The sequence below is a fragment of the Paroedura picta genome, chromosome 13 (assembly GCF_049243985.1).
Source record: "Paroedura picta isolate Pp20150507F chromosome 13, Ppicta_v3.0, whole genome shotgun sequence".
In the NCBI taxonomy this organism is placed as follows: domain Eukaryota; kingdom Metazoa; phylum Chordata; class Lepidosauria; order Squamata; family Gekkonidae; genus Paroedura; species Paroedura picta.
This window is the reverse complement of record NC_135381.1, coordinates 13,577,489-13,599,731: the sequence shown is the minus strand read 5'-3', so window position 1 is coordinate 13,599,731 and position 22,243 is coordinate 13,577,489. Positions and strand designations below refer to the sequence as shown.

The 22,243-nt window shown below is 43.4% G+C and overlaps 1 protein-coding gene across 6 annotated transcripts in view; it reads left to right on the top strand.

Moving 5' to 3' along the window:
• The window catches only part of HORMAD2 (HORMA domain containing 2), a 70,688-nt gene that overhangs the window by 31,632 nt on the left and 16,813 nt on the right, over window positions 1-22,243 (top strand). The window contains exon 14 of one of the 6 annotated variants that reach the window (XM_077308487.1): window positions 5,431-5,767. The exons of the other annotated variants lie outside the window; for them this stretch is intronic. Within the exon in view, the coding sequence (XP_077164602.1) occupies window positions 5,431-5,484 (54 nt within the window). The 3' untranslated portion in view covers window positions 5,485-5,767. Of the gene's footprint in view, window positions 1-5,430; window positions 5,768-22,243 lie in introns of those variants that run through there. 6 annotated transcript variants of the gene reach the window in all.

Below are 22,243 nucleotides of genomic sequence, written 5' to 3'. Positions count from 1 at the left end.
GAGGAGCATGTCTCATGGCTTAAGTGCTACTCAGTGCTTAATGCTCACTCAGGGCGGCTGTCCCACCCCTGAGTGCCTCCACTTCCTCCAACCTGCTTACCTGTCTGTCAGGCGGCCAGCCAATCACCTTCTGTCCTCCACCCCCTCCACCTTCCACTTCCCTCTCAGGCTCAGAAGCTGCAGATCCTTGCTGCATGAGAGCTGCTCCTGCCAGTGAGTTCTCTAACAGCTGCCTGCAGCCTTTCCAGGTCCTGGGGGGAGGAAGAGGCCATCCACAGAGTTCTCCCTGCCCCCCCCCCCCAATCTAGCACCCATTGTATTACTGAATGCAATGAGTTTGGTCCCTAGTTTTTAAATAAAGCAAATATTTTAAAATGTTCATGTTTCCAGAGCTTTCTCCTGAAACTGCTGTTCTGCTGGTGGTGGTATAGGAAGTGCTGAAAGGCAGATGCAACGGAACTTTTCCTGGCCCTCAGCAGTTCCTCCAGCTCCTGTCTTTGAGTCTTTTAAGACAGGGGCAGTCAACCTGTGGTCCTCCAGAGGACCATGGACTACAATTCCCATGAGCCCCTGTATTGTAGTCCATGGACATCTGAATTGTAGTCCATGGACATTTGGAGGACCACAGGTTGACTACCCCTGTTTTAAGACATTCTGGTCAACCCAAACACCACATTTGCTCTTACACTGCTTACTATGTTCAGTGAAAACTGCTCCCAAGTAAATGTGCAGGGGATTGCATCATTGCATGATTCTGTTGTCTCATTCAGCTGTAGATTAGGCTTTATTCTTTTGTTCCATTAGAGTTACCATATTTCAAAAAGCAAAAAAAGGACATATTTTCCAACTCAAACAAGTGATCACTATGACACACCTCATTTTAAATACCCCCACTATTTAAACTGCAGTAATTGCTACTAACTAGGAATATTCCTAACCTTCCACACCAAAAAAAAAGACATTTTCATCAGTTTTTTTTAAGAGCCCCAAAGAGAATGGGCACAAAAAAGAGGACATATTCTCTAAAAAGAAGACATTTGGTAACCCTAGTTCCATAAATATGGACTTCAGTCCGTATATACTCGCATATAAGCTGACATGCATATATGCCAAGAAACCTAATTTTACCACAAAATCTGGGCAAACTTATTGACTCGCATATAAGCTGAGGGTCGGAAATGCTCCATCATCACAGGCTCTCCCATCCAGCATTGCCATTCCTTTTGTGATTGAAGGCAAAAAGAAAAAAAAGATCAGAGTCCCTCAGTCAAACCGTTGATGTCCTACAAGCTGCCAGAGCAAGCTCAGTGTGCAGTACATATTTGCAAAAGGCAATGCAATGATTGGCTGGCAGGAGCAGGCTTTTATTTCAATTATTTCAATTACCGTATATATTCACGTATAAGCCAAGGAGGGCTTTTTCAGTGTGAAAAAGGTGCTGAAAAACTAGGTTTATATACGAGTATATAAGGTATTCCAGATAATGGTTTGTGAATCAAACTCTGTTAGACTTAACATTATCCACTCTGGTTTACAAAACTCCTAAAGATATGGGGCTGGGGGGTGCCTGAGGAAATGTGCTTAGCAGTGATGTGATGCTGTATGGTCCACCCTCTGAACCTGCAGTTTTGTCCAAGAAAACTGATCTTTGTAGTCCAACAATCGGAACCTGGAAAAACTCCAGACCATACCTGGAGGTTGGCAGCCTTAGTTGGAATCCAGTTCCCAAGATACCAGAACCCAGTATACTTATAGTGGGAAGGTGGAAGATTTCAACTAAGTGGAAATTTCCCTAAGTTACTTTATTGTTACAAAATATTCTAGATCACAGCTGGCTGGCCAGCTTTGCTGTGTTCTGAGATTTTAAGCCATTTTGTGCTTAACTTTAAATTATTTTTTACGAAGTCTGTTTGGAAGATCTAGCACAAATTTAGGCACATACAATCAACTAACTAAACAAATGTTACAGCATGTTTTTTTTTCCAGCTCTGTTCTTCCTGTGAACTTTAGAAGACAAGAGCTACTCAGTTAGCTACTTGAAAAAAGTAATGTGTATCCTGCCGAATCACAATGCTGTTAAATAGCTGTAAAGCTGTCATAAACTCACCGCTGGAGACGGCAGTAAGATAGAACAGCTGTATATAAATCCTGGGGGACTGAATGAATTATGATGCAGTGATAATAAACCATCCAGGCTTCACTGTTGGAAGCTTCTGGCAGTTATATTTCCCAGGCTAAAATCTTCAAGCTGTGTTTTGTCTTCCCTGGAATGTAGCCGCCACTCACTCTTGGCTACCCTTGTCCCTGCAGCAGAGCCTACCTACATAAGTGATTCTTGCTTATGTGAAAAGTCTTAAAATCTGAAACGCAGGATTTGAATCTCACGGTTTGAAGGCAGACTTATAAATCTGGATGGGGAGACGAGCTGAGTCATGGGTTGGTTCTTTTAAGGAAAACTAGACTCAGCAGAAACAGCCATTAGAAAAGCCCATCAACTGCAGTTTGGGGAAGCAAAGCAAGGAAGTAATATTATGCAAGCTGGCTCAAGGTCAAAAGCCCTTGCTTCTGCTACTGCTGCACCTCCAATAACTGAAATGGTGTTTTAATCACCAGAAGCTACTCAGAGATTTGCTGAGTAACTGAAGACTCCACAGGAGGGGGAGGAGAAGTTCCTGGAAATGACCGCTTTCTCTCTCCAGGGGGTCTATTTGAGTCATGAGATTTAGGAAGGTGATAGAATTTTATTAAGTAATATATGGGGAGGGCTGTGGTTCAGTGGTAGAACATACATTTTGTGTACAGAAGGTCCCCGGTTCAAGCCTCAGCATCTCCAGTTAAACATTAGCAGGTACTATTGGTAGGAGAGACCATTCTCTGTCAGAGAGCTACTGCCAGGCACAGCAAACCACTGGGCTAGTGTATTTATCGTATGTCATGTGTAGTGTAGCCTGGAGATCCAAGGACTGGCAGGGAAGGGATGTTTGGAAATGGTTTGCCATTGTCATGACCCATAGTGAACTACCACCCAAATCCTTTGAGGTCTCCCACCCAAATACTAGCCAGGGTCATCCCTGCTTAGAGTCCAAGATCTGATGGGATCATACTTGATGGACTAGTGAGAGCCAGTGCAGTGTCCATTTCATCATTGATTTGGAAAAAAACTTGTAGTACCAATGGGTAAAGGTAAAGGTATCCCTTGTGCAAGCACTGGGTCATGTCTGAACCACCCCGTATTGAGTCTGCCAAGAAAACGCTGGAGGGCGTCACCCCAAGGGTCAGATGTGACTCGGTGCTTGCACAGGGGATACCTTTACCTTTACCAGTGGGTAGTTTCCATCTAAAGCTTGAAGTACATGCAGGCTCTGCTGTTTCCCAGTCTTACTTGAGGACAGAAAAACAGGTTCTGATTCTGGCAACACTCCAGGATTTTGAAGAAAGGTCAGCTCCTTGAAAGAGGCAATCCTTCTACGGGGATGCTGAGAAGAGGGACAAAACTGCTAGGTTGGTGTTCACCTTGGGGGATGATCAAGCTGAGTAAATAATATGATTTGTTCTAATATAAAGTTTGGGTTGGGTCTGGATTGTGTGAAGGAGCCCCACACTGGGTCTTGGCAGCCCTGTCCCCCAAGCCATTACAAACAATAAATTTCTCTTTATCTGAACCATCTTGGATGGTTCTTGGATATTAGATTCTAAGAATCAGGGGTAGCCTGGTATAAAATTCATTGAACTCATAGGGTGGTTTTGGAGGGTAGTGCTTCCATTTCCTCCTGTGAGGATTATGTCTAATGACTGCTCTGGATTATTTGATTTCAGCAGTAGAATGGCTGCATTAGAATTTAGCCTTGTAGAGCAATCAAGACATCCAGGAATTTAGAGCCTGTGCCAAAAATGTTGCTGATGCATCCTCAGAGGGTGTAGATGTGGGAGGAATCAATGTCACCACATGATCTGGAGCAATAGCAAAATCTGTCCAAATATGCAGACACAGTGAAAGAAGTGACATCATAGTCTACTTATGCTGTTGTAGGGCAAGGCCACAGAAGTTGTGTTGATGTGAAAGCAGCCCTTTGACTAAAAAGAAACCTCAACATATATAGAAATGCATGGGGTGTGCATGTGTCAAGGACAAGTGATCAAATACAGGGGTAGTCAACCTGTGGTCCTCCAGATGTTCATGGACTACAATTCCCATGAGCCCCTGCCAGCAGCAGTTTGCCACAGTACTGTTCCAGGGACACTACAGGGAAAATCATAAATAAGCAATTATGCATATTGTACAAACTAAGAGGATATGATACATGGGGGAAATTCTAGGTTCAGACTGGTAATAATGGTAAAAAGGGTAATGTAAACTAGCACCGCAGTCCTAAACCGAATAATACCCTTTAAATCCATTGATTTCAGTTGACAGTTGTAACTCTGCTTGGGATCACACTGTAAATCTTTCTCTCTGATGTGCTAGTTTTCCATACGCAGAGAGGTTTTGTTTGTTTTTTAACTGTTAAGAATGCTATTATTCCCTATAATCCTTAACACTATTTCGCTCCCTTGTATTTCGCTCCTTTGCTCCCTTATATATTTGGGAAACAGCCTCCTGGGAGGAGACTGTCCGGGGCCCTGTCCGTCCAGGTCCACCCTGATTGGCCCTCCCCCTCTAGCTCCCACCCTCCCTCCTTGCTTGCTAGAAGCCTTGTGGCTGCAGCCTCCATTGTTGGTTTGTGGGAATTGTAGTCCATGAATATTAGGAGAGCCACAGTTTGGTCACCCCTGCGGGAGGCATTTGTCCTGCCCCCTCCCCAGCACTTGAGCATGCCACTTTTGTTCAGTCCATTACTTACTGTTGCAGTACCCAAAGGAAGAAACTTGCTCACAAGGAGACCTTCAGACAGCTTGCTTCTAGCAGCAAGGAAGGCGTCTGGAATGTGGGTGGCCAACTTGGGGCTCTTGTTATTGCTCCCCATGTGTGCATGCTTATGCACTGCTCTGTCTCTAAGCAGGCAAGAGCTAGGGAGGTAACAAGAAGGCTGAGAATACCCCCAAGTTAACACATCCAATCAGAAGCTGAAGGTTATAAGGCAAGGCAGGCTGTTTGTATTGTCCCTTATCAGTCTCCATAGAAATTAGTTTGGAGAGGTGGGCTGCTTTAATCTTCTTCCTCTTGGCACTGGGAAGCACTGGGGGGGAGGCACCAAGCAGGGCCACTGAAAGTGCAGGACTTGTAGGACTTGCTACATGTGCTACGTGGTTAAATCGGCCATGGATAGACACATAATCTCTTGCATACTCCTATCAGGAAACAGACTTAGAGGCTGCAAACCACATCCCAGATAGAAAGCTACCCCTACAACAACTTTCTCATTAACTATGTTGTATGGATGTGGCATGAACATGCCCTTGATGTTCTATCTTTCCTTTTGTTCTATCTAGGATTTCTGTCTGGGAATGGCTGACTTCCTTGGCAGAGTTTTGCACTGGTTTTGAACACATTTGTAATACTTATAAAGCCTACCAGACTGGTTCAACCAGATACAATCACAGCACAAAATAAATTAATGTACAGACAATGGGCGATAATTGCCTCTGCGAGTTATCTCCAACTCTACAGCTATGTTATTCCTCTTAAGCATCCATCTTTTTCTTAAATTGCGTCACTGATTTTCTTAGTCTGAAATCACATTGTGTAGAGCGGGAAGAGTGGTATGTTTTTCAAAAACTGTCCTTTCTGCATGGCTGTCTATTAATTCAGAAACCTGATAAAGCTCATTTAAAGTCACTTTTCTGTTTTCCCCACATACCAGCAATGGGAGAGGAGCTAAAAAGCAGTCTGAATGGCCTTGTGAATTTGGTTTTATTCCACATTATAAGCAAGGATGAAACAAAGGGGTTGAAATGTTGAACAAAATGATGGGTATGTAAAGACCACGTCTTCAGAAGGTCCTCTTGGCAAGTATGCCTAGACAAGGCCTTTCATCACCTGTCAGTCATCACATTGCACTGCTGTGTATATTATAAGCAGCTGTCAATCAAAATAAAACAAAAGGCTCAGCCTCAAAGAGAACTCTTGATGTTATCAGTCTGCATTGTTGCCTTATATTGAGTCAGACTGTTGGTCTATCAATCTTAGTACTGTCTCCTCTGACTAATAGCATTTCTTTAGGTCTTCCAGCAGAGAAAGGCCTTTGCCAACACGTGCTATCTGAAACCTATTAGAAGGTGATGTCAAGATTTGAACCTGACATCCTTTGCAGACTAAGCACATATTCTGCTTCTGAACTCCAGGCCATGTCTGGGCTGAAAACACCAAAGAAAGTGCAATGACACCAAAGGAAGTGCAATGGCAAACAAACATTCCAACGGAGGAAATAGCATGATGGCAGCTAAAGGCTAATATAATGTGGCAAGGTGTTGTGAGCACTGTCTTCCTCTGTTTGCTTTCAGTGCATATGGTCTTCTCCAGTGTGGTGTAGTGGTTAAGAGCAGTGGCTTCTAATCTGCTGAGCCAGGTTTGATTCACCCTCCTCCACATGCAGCCAGCTGATAGAGCTATTCTGACCTAGCAGTCCTATCAGAGCTCTCTCAACCTCACCTATCTCTGTCTTGCCACTGATGTGGTTATAACAAATAGAATTTGTAGCCTTAAAAATTAAAATCAGCACTTTGAACTGGGCCCAGAGGATAACTGATAACCAATGCACACAACAGCCTGGATTTCATGCTTCCCTACTCCTTTTCTTTACGCCATCAGTCCACCAACCTCAGTATTATCTATACTGACCAGTAACCGTTCTCCAGAATCTCAAGCAGAAAAAACTCTGCTACTTCTTAACTGGAGCGGCCAGAAATTACACCTCTGATTATGCTCACTGGACAACAGCTGCCTCTAGAAGTGAGCAGTGACTCATGAAAGCTCATACCCTGCCACAAATTTTGTTAGACTTGCAGTTGCAAGTGGACTTTTTGCTCTCTTCTACTGTGACAGTCTATGGCCTCTTATGCATGGCGGCAGCTACTGTGCGCTGCCGCCGTGCCATTGCGGCGGGTATGATGCCCCGCCATTTCCCGTGTACGCACGGGAGCTTGGCATACTGGGTTGCCCAGTGTAGCGCATGCGCTTTACGCTGGGGCCAGAAGGCCGGATCGCTGCCAGCTGAGGTAAGTGAAGCGGCGGGGGTGGGGGAGGTGGGAAGGGGCCGGGGGGGCAGGGAGTCGCCCCTACCAGCTCCGTGGCTCCACAGAGCCCGCAGGGGCACGCGGAGTCCCTTAAGGGACACCGCAAGTCGTGGCTGACCGGGCCAACAGACCTGGAGCTTGCAATTATGCACAGCGCCGGCCTGCCGCAGCCCCAGCTTACCCAGGAAGCTATGGAAGATCCCGCGTTCGCTTAACGCAGGTCTTCCATAGCCCTGGGCCAGGAGGTGAGTGCGCTGGCGGTGGCAGCAAGCGTTATCGGGGATTTTCCCTGAAGCGCTGCTGCCACCTATGCGGGCAATATGGCCTGTGCATAATGGGTCCATCACAGCTACCCATCTCTATCTGTCTGACCATACAATACATAGTGTAATCTCCTTGTGTAAGAGAGTTCTCCTGCTCAGGGACCTGAGTATGTACGCAATGATTTAAGTTGATCAAATTCTAGAAATCCAGCTGAGACAGGCAATTCCGACCACGCTACTCAAATTACGTCCTCAGGATCTTTTGGGGGTGAAAGAAATCCTGAAAGTTAAATAGGAATAAAACGAATATTGGCTTGTAAGGTCAATTACATCTCACTGCGTTTTTCATAAATAGAAGCCAAGTTAGGGATGAAAAATGCTTATAAGGCTGTGCGACAACAGACTGTTAGGTAGCGTTGACATATGTGCAATACACATGGAAATGTCTCAAGGTGCTGAAAATTGACTACAAAAGTAAATAAAAATAAAAACACTATTTTGGAAACTGCCATACGATTTTTCCAAATACCAACTATGTAAAGGAAATAGCTAATTATGTTCAGTTGTTTCCGTATAGGATATTTAGATTAAAGTGTTACTGTACCTGACATCATCTCCTTGACAGGTAGGGCAGAAAGCCAATTTTCTGCTTCCTGTGATCATGACAGATTATATCCTGTGATACCAACCTGGGTGTGGTGAGGAATTTTGCTTTAGGGTAGTAATCTCATCTGGGTTAAAATGCATTGCCAGTTCTCTTTCTGTGTCAAAATATCTATTTCCTAGGAGAATCTCTATCTCCTGATGATAAAAGTGGAAGGCTTCTTTATGGGGATTTGACAGAGTATCGTGGCTATGAGAATTAACTCCAGAACAGGAAAGTCAGACATGACCCGGTGCTTGCACAGGGGATACCTTTACCTTTAACAGTGTAAACAATAGAAACAGTGCAACTGTGTAAACAGGTCCAGAGCACACTGATGGAGTTCTGAGAGGGAAGGATCAGGGGCCCTTCAGACACTGTTGGTTATGCCTGGTCTCAACCAAACGCCTTGCGGAGGAGGTTTTTTCTGCAGGCCCTGTTGATCTCCTCTGGGAACTCTTTCCATCAGGTGGAGGCCAGGAGAGAGAATGCTCTGGCCCTGGTTGAGGCCAGGTGGGCATCTTTCCTAAAAGTCATAGTAAAGCAGATTGGGGGGGGGGGGATGCTGGAAAATCAGGGGAAAGCTGGAAGGTACACAAGAATGTTGTCCTGTTGTGTGGAAGCAGAACACACACACACACACACACCGTTTCCAGCAACAACAAACCTGGACCAAATGCTTGGTGTGGAAGAGACCTGTGTCAGCTATAGAATCCTCTCTCCTGTGATGTGTATCTAGTCATTTTCCCCACGATGTAACTGGAAGGCTTTCTGAGGGCTTTTAAAAAATCAGGAATTATTACAGTGCCATGACATTACATTGCTACAGCAATCAGGGAATCTAAAAAAAAAGAGTCTTCCAAGAGTGGTAGGAAAACTGGTGGCTTTGAGGGATCATTAGCAGGGGGGAAAGTTACTGATGCAGGCATGACTTGAAAATCAGCACTTCCGCATCCAGGCAGCACAGTAATACATTTGGACTGTGGTCATCCCCAGAATGATCACAGCAAAGCGGATTATGGAAAGAGCGTCCTGAGGACAGGGAAAAGAGGGCGATTATAGGATGATGTAATGTGGATGCAAAGAAGGAAAGACAGGCAGACAGTTTGGAAATACAGAACAAATTTAGAGTCCAGTGTCACGTTTAAGACCAACAAAGTTTTATTCAAGGTATGAGCTTTCATGTGCACGCACACTTCCTCAGACACAATATGATGAAATAATCAAATACAGAGAAAAACTTGATCAGCCCCTGTTAAGATTCCAGGGAAACCCTAGATTCCTTAGAGTAGGCTTTCTCAACCAGGGTTTCATAAAACCCTGGCGTTCTCTGGTAGCCCTGGGAGGGCTTCCTAAATAAGTGGTAATTAATTAATTTTTAAATATATTGTTACAAATTTGTTAGATTTATCATATACGATCATGCCAGTCCATTCCCACCCCCACCCCCCAAAATGTCTAATGATGGGCCTGGAGGGGGTGGGAAGGGGAGGGGTCCCGGGTGGGCATATGCACAGCTATATTTCCCAACATATTCTGCACCATCTGGGATTTCTCGAAGCCTGTATAATGTTTCAGGGGTTTCTCAGTGGTAAAAAAGCTTTAAAAGGCTCACCCTAGGACACACTTTGAAAGCCATTTCTCTGTTGGAAGACCTGTTATCCAATGCCTAGTGAATCAGTGATAGACTTGTACATTCCACCCATACAAACTACCAGCCAGGGGAAGTTTAATCTTGCATTTTTAATAAATTCCAATAGCAGGTGCCAAATACATTTTTTTTAAAAAACGTACATTCCCTCCTTCCCTCTAGGACATACCCATATCCTACTGCTGCATCCCTTAACCTTAAGTGACTTGCTATTCCAATAAGTTTTACCCATGAACTGCCTGGGGTTCTATTTCTCTTTTGGCAAATGTCAAAGCAGATTGTCTGTATCCAAATGCAATCCCTCTCAGTCACTTCCGCAGAAGAATTGTTCCCAGGCATATGTGGAACTGTTTGCTGTTGACATATTTATTGCTGCCAGTGCGTTGTTTAATTTCCTTTGTGGCATGGTGGGGAAGGGGAGAAAACAACGGCAATTTTAAAAAGTTTGGAAGGAAGTATGTTTTGCTAGGTCATCAATGCTGTGGTTATTGGCTGTCTAGAGACTAGATGAGGGCAGGAATCCAAAGGAGCTAGTTAGTTTCCAGCTTGTGTTTATCATCAGGAATACATGTGCCTCCCTCTCCATCTCCAGACAGAGCTAATGAATTGTTATTACACTCCCAGGATATAGAAGAAGAAGAAGAGTTGGTTCTTATATGCCGCTTTTCTCTACCCAAAGGAAGCTCAAAGCGGCTTACAGTCGCCTTCCCATTCCTCTCCCCACAGCAGACACCCTGTGGGGTGGGTGAGACTGAGAGAGCCCTGAATCACTGCTCAGTCAGAACAGTTTTATCAGTGCCGTGGCGAGCCCAAGGTCACCCAGCTGGTTGCATGTGGGGGAGTGGGGAATTGAACCTGGCATGCCAGATTATATTCAGATAGCCAGTTTAACCATGGTTCAGATAATTATGTGTTTGAAACCAATTCCATGTCTGCTGTTTGGGGAAAGGCTGCAGCAAAACCAAGGTGGCACACTGGCTTCAATGTGGATGGGAAAGTCATGATTTTCCCAGTAACACCCACATTGGCACCATTTCTTCTGTTGTCCCCATGACCGTTTATGCACTGGAGGTTTCATGCTGGAGTGCAGGCTGGATTTTTAGTCATGGCAGGTTGCTCTTCCTGTACCCACACAGGGGAGCATTTGGCCTGGTACACCTCATCCGCCCCCGATTTTTGCTCCTGTACGAGAGCTGGGGCAGTGAAGTTCCCAGTGCATAAACCGTCCATGACCCACACACGAGAGGGCTTTTAAACATTGGAATCGACATATTGTTACAGTGTGGTAACATAATAAACCATCCATTTATCAAGTAGGCTTTACTTATTATTTGCTATATCTAATCAGCAGCTAGAAAACAGTAATAATGAGAGCAGGATAATGCATGCAGCAGACAGATAATATATACTATATCTCTCAGTATCGTATATTTTACTTTATTGACTGTCGCATTACATGTTCAGGCAACGATTTATTGTCCCCATCACTCTGGCCCTATGGATAGAATCACTCATTATTTACTAGCTGATAAATCCCCAGATGCTTGCTCCTGGGGAGAAAAGCTATGGCAAATCTAGACAGTATCCTGAAAAGCAGAGACATCACCCTGGCCACTAGGGAAAGAAAACAACCACCTGAAATGGTGGGGAATCCTCTGTTTATCTCTTGGGAAAACTTAATCTACTGATGCGTTAAATGTAAATTTCCCTCAGGATATCCAAACCAGGAAGAATGGTGCAGCAGGAGAAGCATGCGTCTTCTCATGTCCTACAATCTGGATTCATATTGGACACCATGTGATAATGGTGGAAAGTGCAGTTCAATTGCAGCTGACTTATGTTGGCCCTGTAGAGTTTTCAAAGCAAGAGATTGTCAAAGGTGGTTTGCCCTTGCCTGCCTCTACGTGGCAAACCCCGGGCTTCCTTGGTGGTCTCCCATCCAGACATAGATAGAGCCAAGCCTGCTTAGCTTCCAGGATCTGATGAGTTTAGGCTAGCCTGGACCCATCAGGTCAAGATAGGACCTCTGTGTACCTAAGAAATTAAATCCTAAGCACTATTCATCCATCAGCCAGACATGAGTGACACAAGGACCATGCGAAGTGAGACATGGCTCTCATTGATTGAGAGTGACCAGCCCAAGGTCACTGGTGAGCTTCATGCCTCAGTGGGGACTTAACCCCAGGTCTCTTGGATCCTGGTCCGATAATACTATGCCACAGGAAGCTGAATTCTGTATACAATTTCACGTTTTGTGCTTTTACTGTTGTCACATCACAACATTCAGAAGTACTCTGGAAATAAGAAACTGGAGTAAAATGATGAGACAGCCTTGCATAAACTCCACTTTTTCTATGGGGCTTTTTCTTTTGTGAAGAACATTCTGGTCCTCAAAGATAAATGCTCTGACTGCAGAGGAGTCCATAAATTCCTTCCCTCTGTATCAATTATATGTTACTTGGGTAAAGAGACTATTCTTGGCAATTCCAAGTAAGGTTCAGTGGAAACTTTTCAAAGGCAGCGTGAGAATGATAAAGGACATCAAGGCAGATTAGATGTTGGTCTTGATTATTGGACTGCATCATGATCACCCTTTTATCTCACAAAAAAACCACTTTTGATTTCCATTTTCTTTTACTTTTTACTTTCCACCAATCCCTCCCCCTAATATTCTCTTTGTTCAGGCTGGAAATTGAATACTTTTGCCAGAGGAAGAGTCATTTAAGTTGGAGGATGGCTCTTCATGATGGAGGAGGCTTCAAACTATGCTTAGTGGTGGGATATCATGGTTTTCAAACCATTGGCCAGGACCACTAGATGCATTGCAACACTCCTATATGCCTATTTTGTTTTTGAGTTGGACTGTTAAATCATATAAAGAGATTCAGGTGGTTAGCCCTGTTGGTCTGAAGCAGCATAACAAAGTCCAGTGATACCTTTAGGATAATTGCTCTCAGCATTCCACAATTAAGGCTACATCTAACCATTTTTGACATATTTGTTTCCTTTACGATGTTTCCCCGCAGAATTAAACCCAAATAAATGATAACCTTATAAATTTAGCTTGTTATTCCTTTATGGGGCCTGTGTTGTTCAATATATTTATAAATGATTTGGATGAGGGATTAGAGGGGATACATTAAATTTGCAGACGATACTAAACTGGGAGGGGTAGCAAACACAACCGAAGACAGAATCAGAATACAGGATGATCTTGATAGGTTCGAGAAGTGGACTAAACTGAATAAAATGAAGTTCAATAGGGACAAATGTAAGTTCTGCATTTAGGTAGGAGAAACCAAATACACCAATATAGGATGGGGAAGACTTGTCTTGGCAGTAGGAAGTGTAAAAAGGATCTAGGAGTCTTAGTAGAACACACAATGAACATGAGTGAGCAGTGTGACTCGGTGGCAAAAAAGGCAAATGGGATTTTGGACTGTATCAAACGGGGTATCATGTCCAGATCACAAGAGGTGATGGCACCGCTTTACTCTGCTGTGGTTTGGCCTCACTTGGAGCACTGTGTTCAGTTTTGGGCACCAATGCAGACAAACTGGAGCATGTCCAGAGGAGGGCAACAAAGATGGTTAGGGGTTTGGAGACCAAGACATATGAAGAAAGGTTGGGAGAGCTTGGTCTTTTTAGCCTGGAGAGGAGATGACTGAGAGGGGATTTGATAACCATTTTCAAATATTTAAAAGGCTGCCATATCAAGGATGGAGCAGATGGACCAGAACCAATGGGATGAAATTCATTCAAAAGAAATTCCGTCTAAACATCGGGAAGAAGTTCCTGACAGTTAGAGCGGGTTCTCAGTGGAATAGGCTTCCTCGGGAGGTGGTGAGTTCTCTATCTTTGGAAATTTTTAAACATAGGCTGGATAGCCATCTGATGGAGAGGCTGATTCTGTGAAGGTTCAAGGGGGTGGCAGGTCACAGTGCATGAGCGATAGGGTTATGAATGTCTTGCATGTTGCAGGGGGTTGGACTAGATGACCCTTGAGGACTTCCAACCTATTATTCTATGATTCTATGAATCTGTTAAACATCTTCATTATAATTTACTGCCCACCCTCTACCTACATATATGGACAGTTACCTTCTATTTCATTGTATCAGAAGAAGTATGCATACACACGAAAGTTTGTACCTTGAAAAAAACTTTGTCAGACTAAAAGGTGCCAGTGGACTACAATTTTGTTCTGTTGGATCGTTGACCTTAGCATTGTCTGGCTGGCAGCCGTGCCCAGCCAGAGAAAGTTCTTTCCCCAAATCAGCAATCTAGTTTCCTTTTAACTTGTGATGCTGGAAACTGAACCCACAATACTCTGCATATATTTATTTATTTATTTATTTAGATTTCTATACCGCCCATTTCTTTGCAGCTCTGGGCGGTTTACATAAATATTATGTATATATAAATAAATAAATATATCTCATATGCTTGCCCCAGCCCCTCTCTAAAAGTAATTTTTAGAAAGGTGACTTCAGTTGTGATCTTTCAACCTTATAGTCTAGCTCTGAAACCAAACAAGAACAAGACATTTGCTCCTTTGGCTAAGATTGTAATCATAAGTACCCTTCTGTAAGAGTTCTATTGAAATCAGTAAGATATTCCGAGTAACGCCTTCAAATATAACTTTGCTATTCTTATCCTGGCTGATCTCCAAAACCACAAATATCATGCTTAATGTCCCCACAGTTACTGTTCATGTCCAACTGAAACAGATCAGATTTGCTGCCAGCATGTGATCTTATTGCTGATGATTGATTCTGGTTATATTTTCCCTATATGTCAAACATATGAACATTTATTCAAAACATTTATTAGCTGCCTTCCTTGTGGCGGCTTACAATATCAATACCACCATCATCAATTCAATATCATCAATAAAAAATACATAATAAAAGTGTCCATGAAAGCCCAAACCCCAAATTCAAAATCACAGTTCAATTAATGTATTGTTGTATACATGTATATATTCTGCACTTTAAAAATCAAAATTCTGCAACTGCAACATTCTATAATTGGTATGCATTCTGAAAATTTAGCAAATGTGCAGGCTCCCTCATTATTGTTCTGCACAAGGCAGTGGTTCTTTACGTTTTTTGAAGAGGGGCCTACTTGTAAATCTAGGGCTGCATCTAGACTGTTTTTTCTACTAACATAAAGGAATAGGTAATTTCCACCAGTTCTGCCTTATGGCTGCAGACCCACAATTTGCCTCTCATGCCTCTCATGTGGGCTTCCTGTTCCCCAGGAGCAGCATTTGAGGGGAGCTCAGTGGGCTGCAGCAGGAGAGGGGAAGACAGAACCGTGCCACTGATAGAAATGCCTTGGAAAAAAATCTGGATCTAACCCTCATTGTACAGTTCAAGATTCGCTTGCACAGTCATTCCAGGCTACTTCCCCCTCCCCAACATAAAATACAAAAATTTCACAACACTTAGCTCTTCAATTTTATTGTTTCTTAATATAGAGTATTACCGAGCAACTGACTGTCATGGTTATTTTGTACACTATGCAGAAACAACCCCAAGTCTTTTTCTTGGCATCCCTATTCCATCCCCCACCTACTCAGATTTGCAGCTCATATGTAAGAGAGTTGCAAACCACATTGGGGTGCCAAATATTAAGGTATGGTCTGTAGGCATGTGACACAGCAGACTTGCTGAAGCTAAATAGCTTAGCACTTGCATGGAGATTTGTGATTTCTGTTACCTTTGGCCCATTTTGTCCTTTTTCTAGTGCAAAATCTTGGCATATTCTCAATCAAAGCTATGGGCTGCTTCCACACAGTAATAACAAAAGCTGCCTGCATCTTTCTCCTTACATCTCCTCAGCAAAAGGGCTGAAAGACCTATGCTGTCATGACAGGGAAAAATGGGAAGTGGCACCCACCATGAAAGGCTGACAGCAGGAAATTGAGCCAATGTGGACAGGACCTTTGTGCATACTATCTTTGTCTCAGCATATGAACATACTTGGATTGTGATATTTTCCAAAAGATCAAAGTAAAGCAGGTCTGACAAAGAGCATCTTGAGAATGGGAGAAAACCTGATCAGAGGATATTTAGATTCCCCTTCATGACACTCCAGTTTGGAAGCCCAGGTGAAGAAAAACTCCCAGCCATTGTCACTGCTTCCCACCTAGATCTTTTAAATTAATTACCCATGTTTTACTTTTGCAGTCCTCAGGCTAAGTGCTACCATCTGCTGCTTCTCTTATTCTCATTGTTTTGTCTACAGTGCAGAAATGTGAGTCTAAACATCAGCATTTAAATTATCAGCTTGAAGATGCATAGACAATCCATCTCTCTTAAAAGCTCTCTGGGCTTCTGTTAGGCACATCTGCAGGGCAGCTTTCTTTGCTTCTCAATCAAAACTTTTGCTGACAGCTGAAAGCAAAGTCCTTTTGAATCCTGTCCTGTGTGATGGCATTGGGAAACCAATCACAGCTCTGATCTTGCAACTGTCCCTGTCAGATTTGTGAATGAGAAGGAATCTCCACAGTTTGGCTGTATAACCATCAGCTAAGCTGATTAGGATCCCCTAGATCTGCTTGGTGCCCATGGATACTATGGTACCAACCAACATCCATTATAATGCCTGCCAGGTGTTTGTAGGGAGTGGGCAGGTCCAGGTAGAACTTTTGACCAGCAAGACTTCTGATTGAGTACTGGAGATTCGATTGGCTGTGCAGATTTTTTGTAACATTGCTTTAGCGGCAGTGGCCATCACAGCACAAGGATCTACATGGTGTTACTGAAGTTAAGCTGTGGCAATCATCTTGTGACTAGCTTTTCGTCCTGTGGTAGCTGTTTTGTAGCAGCCTTTTTTGTTGCTGTGCCCATGTTTCCATGTCAGAATTCCAAAAATGCCTGCAAACTAAAAAAAGTTTGGGGAACCCTGATTATCCACGGTCTTTTTACTTGCCCCCCCTTTTTTTTCAAGCATTTCCCTTGAAAAATTGCTAATTCCTCACTCAGGATGGCAGTTCTGGAGGTTCCCTGAAAATAAAGTATGGCTTTGACCTGACATACCCACAGTGGGCTGCTTTAACAACTGCCAGGAGCAAAAAGAAAGAGGATTTTGGGCAACTTTAACACAGAAGGGAGCGTTTTCGGGAGGTGTGCCTTTCCCCATCACAGCACAACTATCCTGTTGAGATTAACACTCTTGTTGCAGTTGCTTCTCACAAGGCATTAAGAAAATTGTGTAAATATCATATCTACTTGTATATCCTTTAAAAAGAAATCAGAAATAACGAACTGAAACCAGGATAACATTCTGGCCAGTGTACTGGGCTGAAATCTGTTGATTCTTACTGAGTTCCCCAGAAGAACATTTTTGCTTTGTACCACCCAATGTTTAGTTTTCCTTTGCTGCTAAGACGCACAACAGATGACTCTTGTGTTGTCAGATGCAAGAAGTTGATTGGACCTTGAGAACAGCAGTTCATGGAAACCATCCAAGCACACGAGGGTGAATGGTTCAATGGACAAAAAGACACATCCTTCCATGTAGGGATGGGGTGTTTCCTATGAAATGTCAGACAGACAAGAAACAGCATTCTTCTTCCCTGGGAGAACCACTCCTACATGGTTCTGCACACCCATGGACAGCACATATCAAAAATCAAAAAGACTCAAAGCAAAACAAATCAATTTGTTCAAAGGTCATCCTGAAAGATCATTCTGGTTAAGCTGCAGTTGCAGCACTCTTAACATAATCTCTTAAATTTCATAGGTAGTAACAGGAACTCTTTCTATCTATTTCTTGGTCACTCTCTTCCTTTCTACCTCTCTCTCTTTGCTATTTTTACCCCTCCCCACAAGCTAGAGCCTGTTGTATGAGCTACAACGGTCTTTAATTCTAGTTGCTAATAATACAGTAATATTCTAACCATCTATTGTCACAATCTGTTATTCTAGAACATAGGTATTAGCCAGCTGGATCAGACCACTGATTCCTTTTATTTCAGAATTCACAGTGTTCCCAACATTCTTTTTTTTTTAAGGACATCTCCATCCTTTTTTCACTAGAGGATAGAGACTTTACTTTTTAAAAAAAGATAAAAATTGAGACTTCAGGGGAACTAATAGATTGTAGAAATGGATGCTTGTTCTTGTGCTACAGAGATATGTCAATTACCAATTTTGTTTTCAAGTGTAAAAGGTCCACTGATGTGAAGGCTGAGGCAATGAAGTGCAGAGAAAACTGCCCTATAGACCAGGGGTAGTCAACCTGTGGTCCTCCAGATGTCCATGGACTACAACTTGTAGTTGTAGTCCATGGACATCTGGAGGACCACAGGTTGACTACCCCTGCTATAGACCCTTCATTGCCAATGCCAGTGGAAGCTGCATAAAGAATTGCTGCCATATGGAAGCAACCTATGCAGCACTGTCTGCTTCTGAAGCAGATTTATCTTAGACTGTTTACACACTGGAGGTTTCATGCCGGGCTGCAGGCTGGAGTTTTAGTCATGGAAGGTTGCCCCACCTCTTTGTGCACCCACAAAGGGGAGCATTTGGCCCGGTGCACTTCATCTGCCCCCCATTTGTGCTCCTGCACGGGAGCTGGGGCACTGAAGTTCCCAGTGCGTAAACGGTCTTACTGAATCACAGGGGGCTGCAAATAGCTGCCATTAAGTATAGGTTTGAAAAGTACAGTAGATCAAAATAGGGAGATGCCCAGTGTTAGCATGGGAATGAATTAGGAATTAATTATGCCACCGCTCATTCTCCAACAGCTTCAGTGATTTCTTCCCATCCTTGCTGATATATCTAAGGGGTTGAGGGCAAACTCCAGATTCTCTGGATGCTGCTTCTATGACCGTTTATGCACGGGAGGTTTCATGCCAGGCTGCAGGCTGGAGTTTTAGTCGTGGCAGGTAGCCCCACCTCTTCCTGCACCCACATGGGGGAGCATTTGGCCTGGTGCACCTTAATCGCCCCCAATCTGTGCTCCTGCACGGGAGGTGGGGCAGTGAAGTTCCCAGTGCATAAACGGTCTAAGAAAGGATGCATCTGTATCTCTTGCCCTTCTCCTCCATTCCCTTCATGAGTCCTCCTTTCCCCCAGTTCTGTGAGCAATAACATGACTTATGAACACAAGCAGAGCCCTCTGTGGAATCAGACCAGTGTCCATCTAGTCCAGCATCCTCTTTCCCACAGCAGCTCAGCAGATGTCCCCGAGGGCTCAGAGGAACACAAAAGCTGAAGCTTCTCCTTGCTTCTGCCTCTCCTCCTCAGCAGTTGACATCCAGGGGCATTCTTCCTCCAAAATTAGATGGCTCTGTTCAGCCATAAGGGCTAATAGCCATGAATGAACCTAAGCTCTAGTCATCATCGCTTCCTTTACAGTGTGAAGAAATATTTCTATGCATACTTAAGGAGAGGCCATGGCGCAGTGGTAGCGAGTATACATGGCATACAGAACGTTCCAGGTTCAATCCCCAGTATATCCAGCTCAGGAGCAAGTGATGTGAAAGACTACCATCCGAGACTTCAGAGGTCCACTGTCACAGAATAGAAAATACCTTTAAGATTGATGTCTGATTGACTGGCCTTTTCGTATGTTACAGTGAACGCATGTATGTAAATATACACTTGTTTGTAAGAAAGAGCTAATGCACATTCACTTCACAAATGAAACTGGAGATTATCAGCACCTGGATAACTGGAGTATACATCCCATGTTCGGTTGTATATGTGTTGAACATAAGATGTGTGGGACATAAGATGTGAATTACTCAGTGCAACTATACCAACAAATCACTGTACATGTGTTCATTGTAACTTGTGAATAGAGCTGGAATAAGGCAGATTTGTAAATTCAGGTTTGCAGGGAAGAAAGATGAGCAAAGGAGTTAGGCTGCCCAGATGGCAGCTTCTTTGAATTCGGTTATTGAGGGAGAGGTTTTAATTGCACAGTTTATGTTCAAGCAAGCAAAGCATTCCAGTGTGTTCTCTTGAGTGTTTTCAAAAGGCTTTGAGCTTCAAGAAAAAGGGCAACAAAGGCAGCCCAGCTGGCCGATTAGTATTTGAGCAGCATTGGGACAGTGCCCTGCGGAGACAGAATAGAACTGTGATTCTCCTGGGTTTTCAGACATCTGAACCGCAGGAAACCCTGGATTAAGGGCTTGCTATGTTGGGTCTGTGACGCAGGGCTCTGATGCTATCTCAGCAGGGCAGTGATGACACACAGCAAGACCCAGATTCACCGCAGAAAAGTCTAAACGGAGCTATCAATAGGGCATTTGTAAGACCAGTCATTGTCCAGAGGCTGCCAAAAGGATAAACAGGCATCAACCCGCTTTGCATCACTGCAGGTCAAAGGTCAGCCTTCGACATCCTCCTCTCTCATCCCTCGTGATTGCTCAGCTCAGCGAGCCCAGAGAAACCCCAGCACGGCAACCTGACAAGGCATGTCGTTACATAGAGAGAAGGGTTTTTTTTTAAACATTCCCTGGAAACGCGGATGATGATCAAACAGGATCTTAGCTCATCCACTTTCTGTCTCATGCCTGGGAGGTTTGGCCAGAATCCCATTAAGACTTTGCAGGAGGATTTCATCACCCTGCTCACAAATCACAATTGGCTTTTTGTGCACTCACACAATCCTTGTTCTGTTGATTAAAGGAAGGTCAGTGTCCTCCCATACACCTAGGTGGTCTGAGTTGAGGTAAACACTTCAAGGTCTTTGAGATGGTTAAAGATAGAATCTTTGAGATGGTTAAACAGTTATCTGATCTCTTTGCCTTTCTTTGGTCCTTCCGCAACTGTACATCTATTTGCCAACATTCTGGGGTTTCCCTTTTTGTTGATACGAGATTTACAGCAGGCAACACCCTTCTTGCCCAATAACCCAGAATCTAGTTCTTGGAATATGCATGCATACCACTGCTGTCACCCCATGGTATCTTTTTATCTGTTTAGATTTATGACCCATTTTACCCCAAGGACTCATGTTTACTACTTGAATCTCCGGTCTTTCAAGTAAACTAGAGTGCTGTGTCTGAATGTACAGCATTCAGATTTCGTGCCCGCTGGCAGCCCATTCCACCTTGTTTTAGCAGTCATGGAACCCTTTCAGAGAATCACAGAAGACACTATTGGCAAATGCACATGGCGGCAGCAGATGCTTAGCAATGGCTGTGAAGTTATCTATTCCAGAAGCTGTGCCATTGTAACATAAAGGCATCCTTGACGCAATCCTAAGGAACAGGGGGCTTCCCAATAACATGGTTTAAAAATAAGCAGTTTGATGTAGTAGTTAGGAGCGGCAGCTTCTAAGCTGGCTATTCAGGCTTGATTCTCCACTCCTCCACATGCAGCCAGCTGGGTGACCTTGGGATCATCATAGCCCTGATAGTGCTGCTCTCACAGAGAAGTAATATCAAGGCTCTCTCAGCCCCATCTACCTCACAGAGTGCCTATTGTGGGGAGAGGAAGGGAAGGGATTGTAAGATTCTCTGAGACTCCTTCGGGCAGTGAAGAGCAGGATATAAAAAAACAACTCTTCTTCTTCTGATCAGATCTGATGCTTCTCCAGGGTCACTTTCCTCTTCCCTCATTACTAAAGTGTGTGATATTACTACACCCCTCTTCCCTAAAGGCCATGGAATATTTTTATACAAGTTGTGCATATAGCTAGAGCATCTGTTGTTGGTGTGAAAACTGTCTAAGCTTCAGGCAAAGGGGCCAGATTTTTACATAGTAGCTGATGCAACCTATCAAGTACAGAAGTGGGAAATGATATTGAAATTGCTACCGGGTCAATCAAGTAAGAGGTACACCTGCTCCAAAACACATACATCTCCAGGAGGAAATCTATCCAATACAGTCTTGCGACACCTTCAATCAGTTGATTTGGACAAAACATCCATGTACTAGAGCCCATTAAGATGCAGGAGGGAGGCATCTTAATATTTGTCTATGCAACTTTGTGGTTTTACATAAAGGACACCAGAAGCTACTGTCTATTCTAAGGGCAAATGCAACTCACCCGGGTGCTAACTTTAAAGTTTTTTGTGTGTGGGTGTTATAAATGGAATATGGTTTGTAAATTTAGCAACTTCTTTTGTATTGTATGTACTTATAAAAAAAGATATTCAATTCATATAAATTGATAGATACAAGTTCCAAAGATTAGGAACTTCCTGTGTCTCTGTTTTCCAGCCATGGTCCCTTTTTTTCTTGATTCTATCTGTGGCAAATCACTTTTTTTCCCCCACTCTATGCCATTGATGAGTAACTAAGATTATTATTAGAATGAGCTACTAGAATTACATTTCTTCGTATTTTAGCTGTCTTGATTTTGAGTTGAACAGAGGGTATAATACATATGAATATTAATGCTAGCACTTATTGTGGAGCACTGTATCCTGTATCACTTGCATCACATATTTATTGTGATGTTTATTGTAAATTGCTGATAAAAGATTAAATGCAATGCCATTTTTTATTTTCTAAGGTCAAACTCTTATGGCTTTTAAAACAGCAT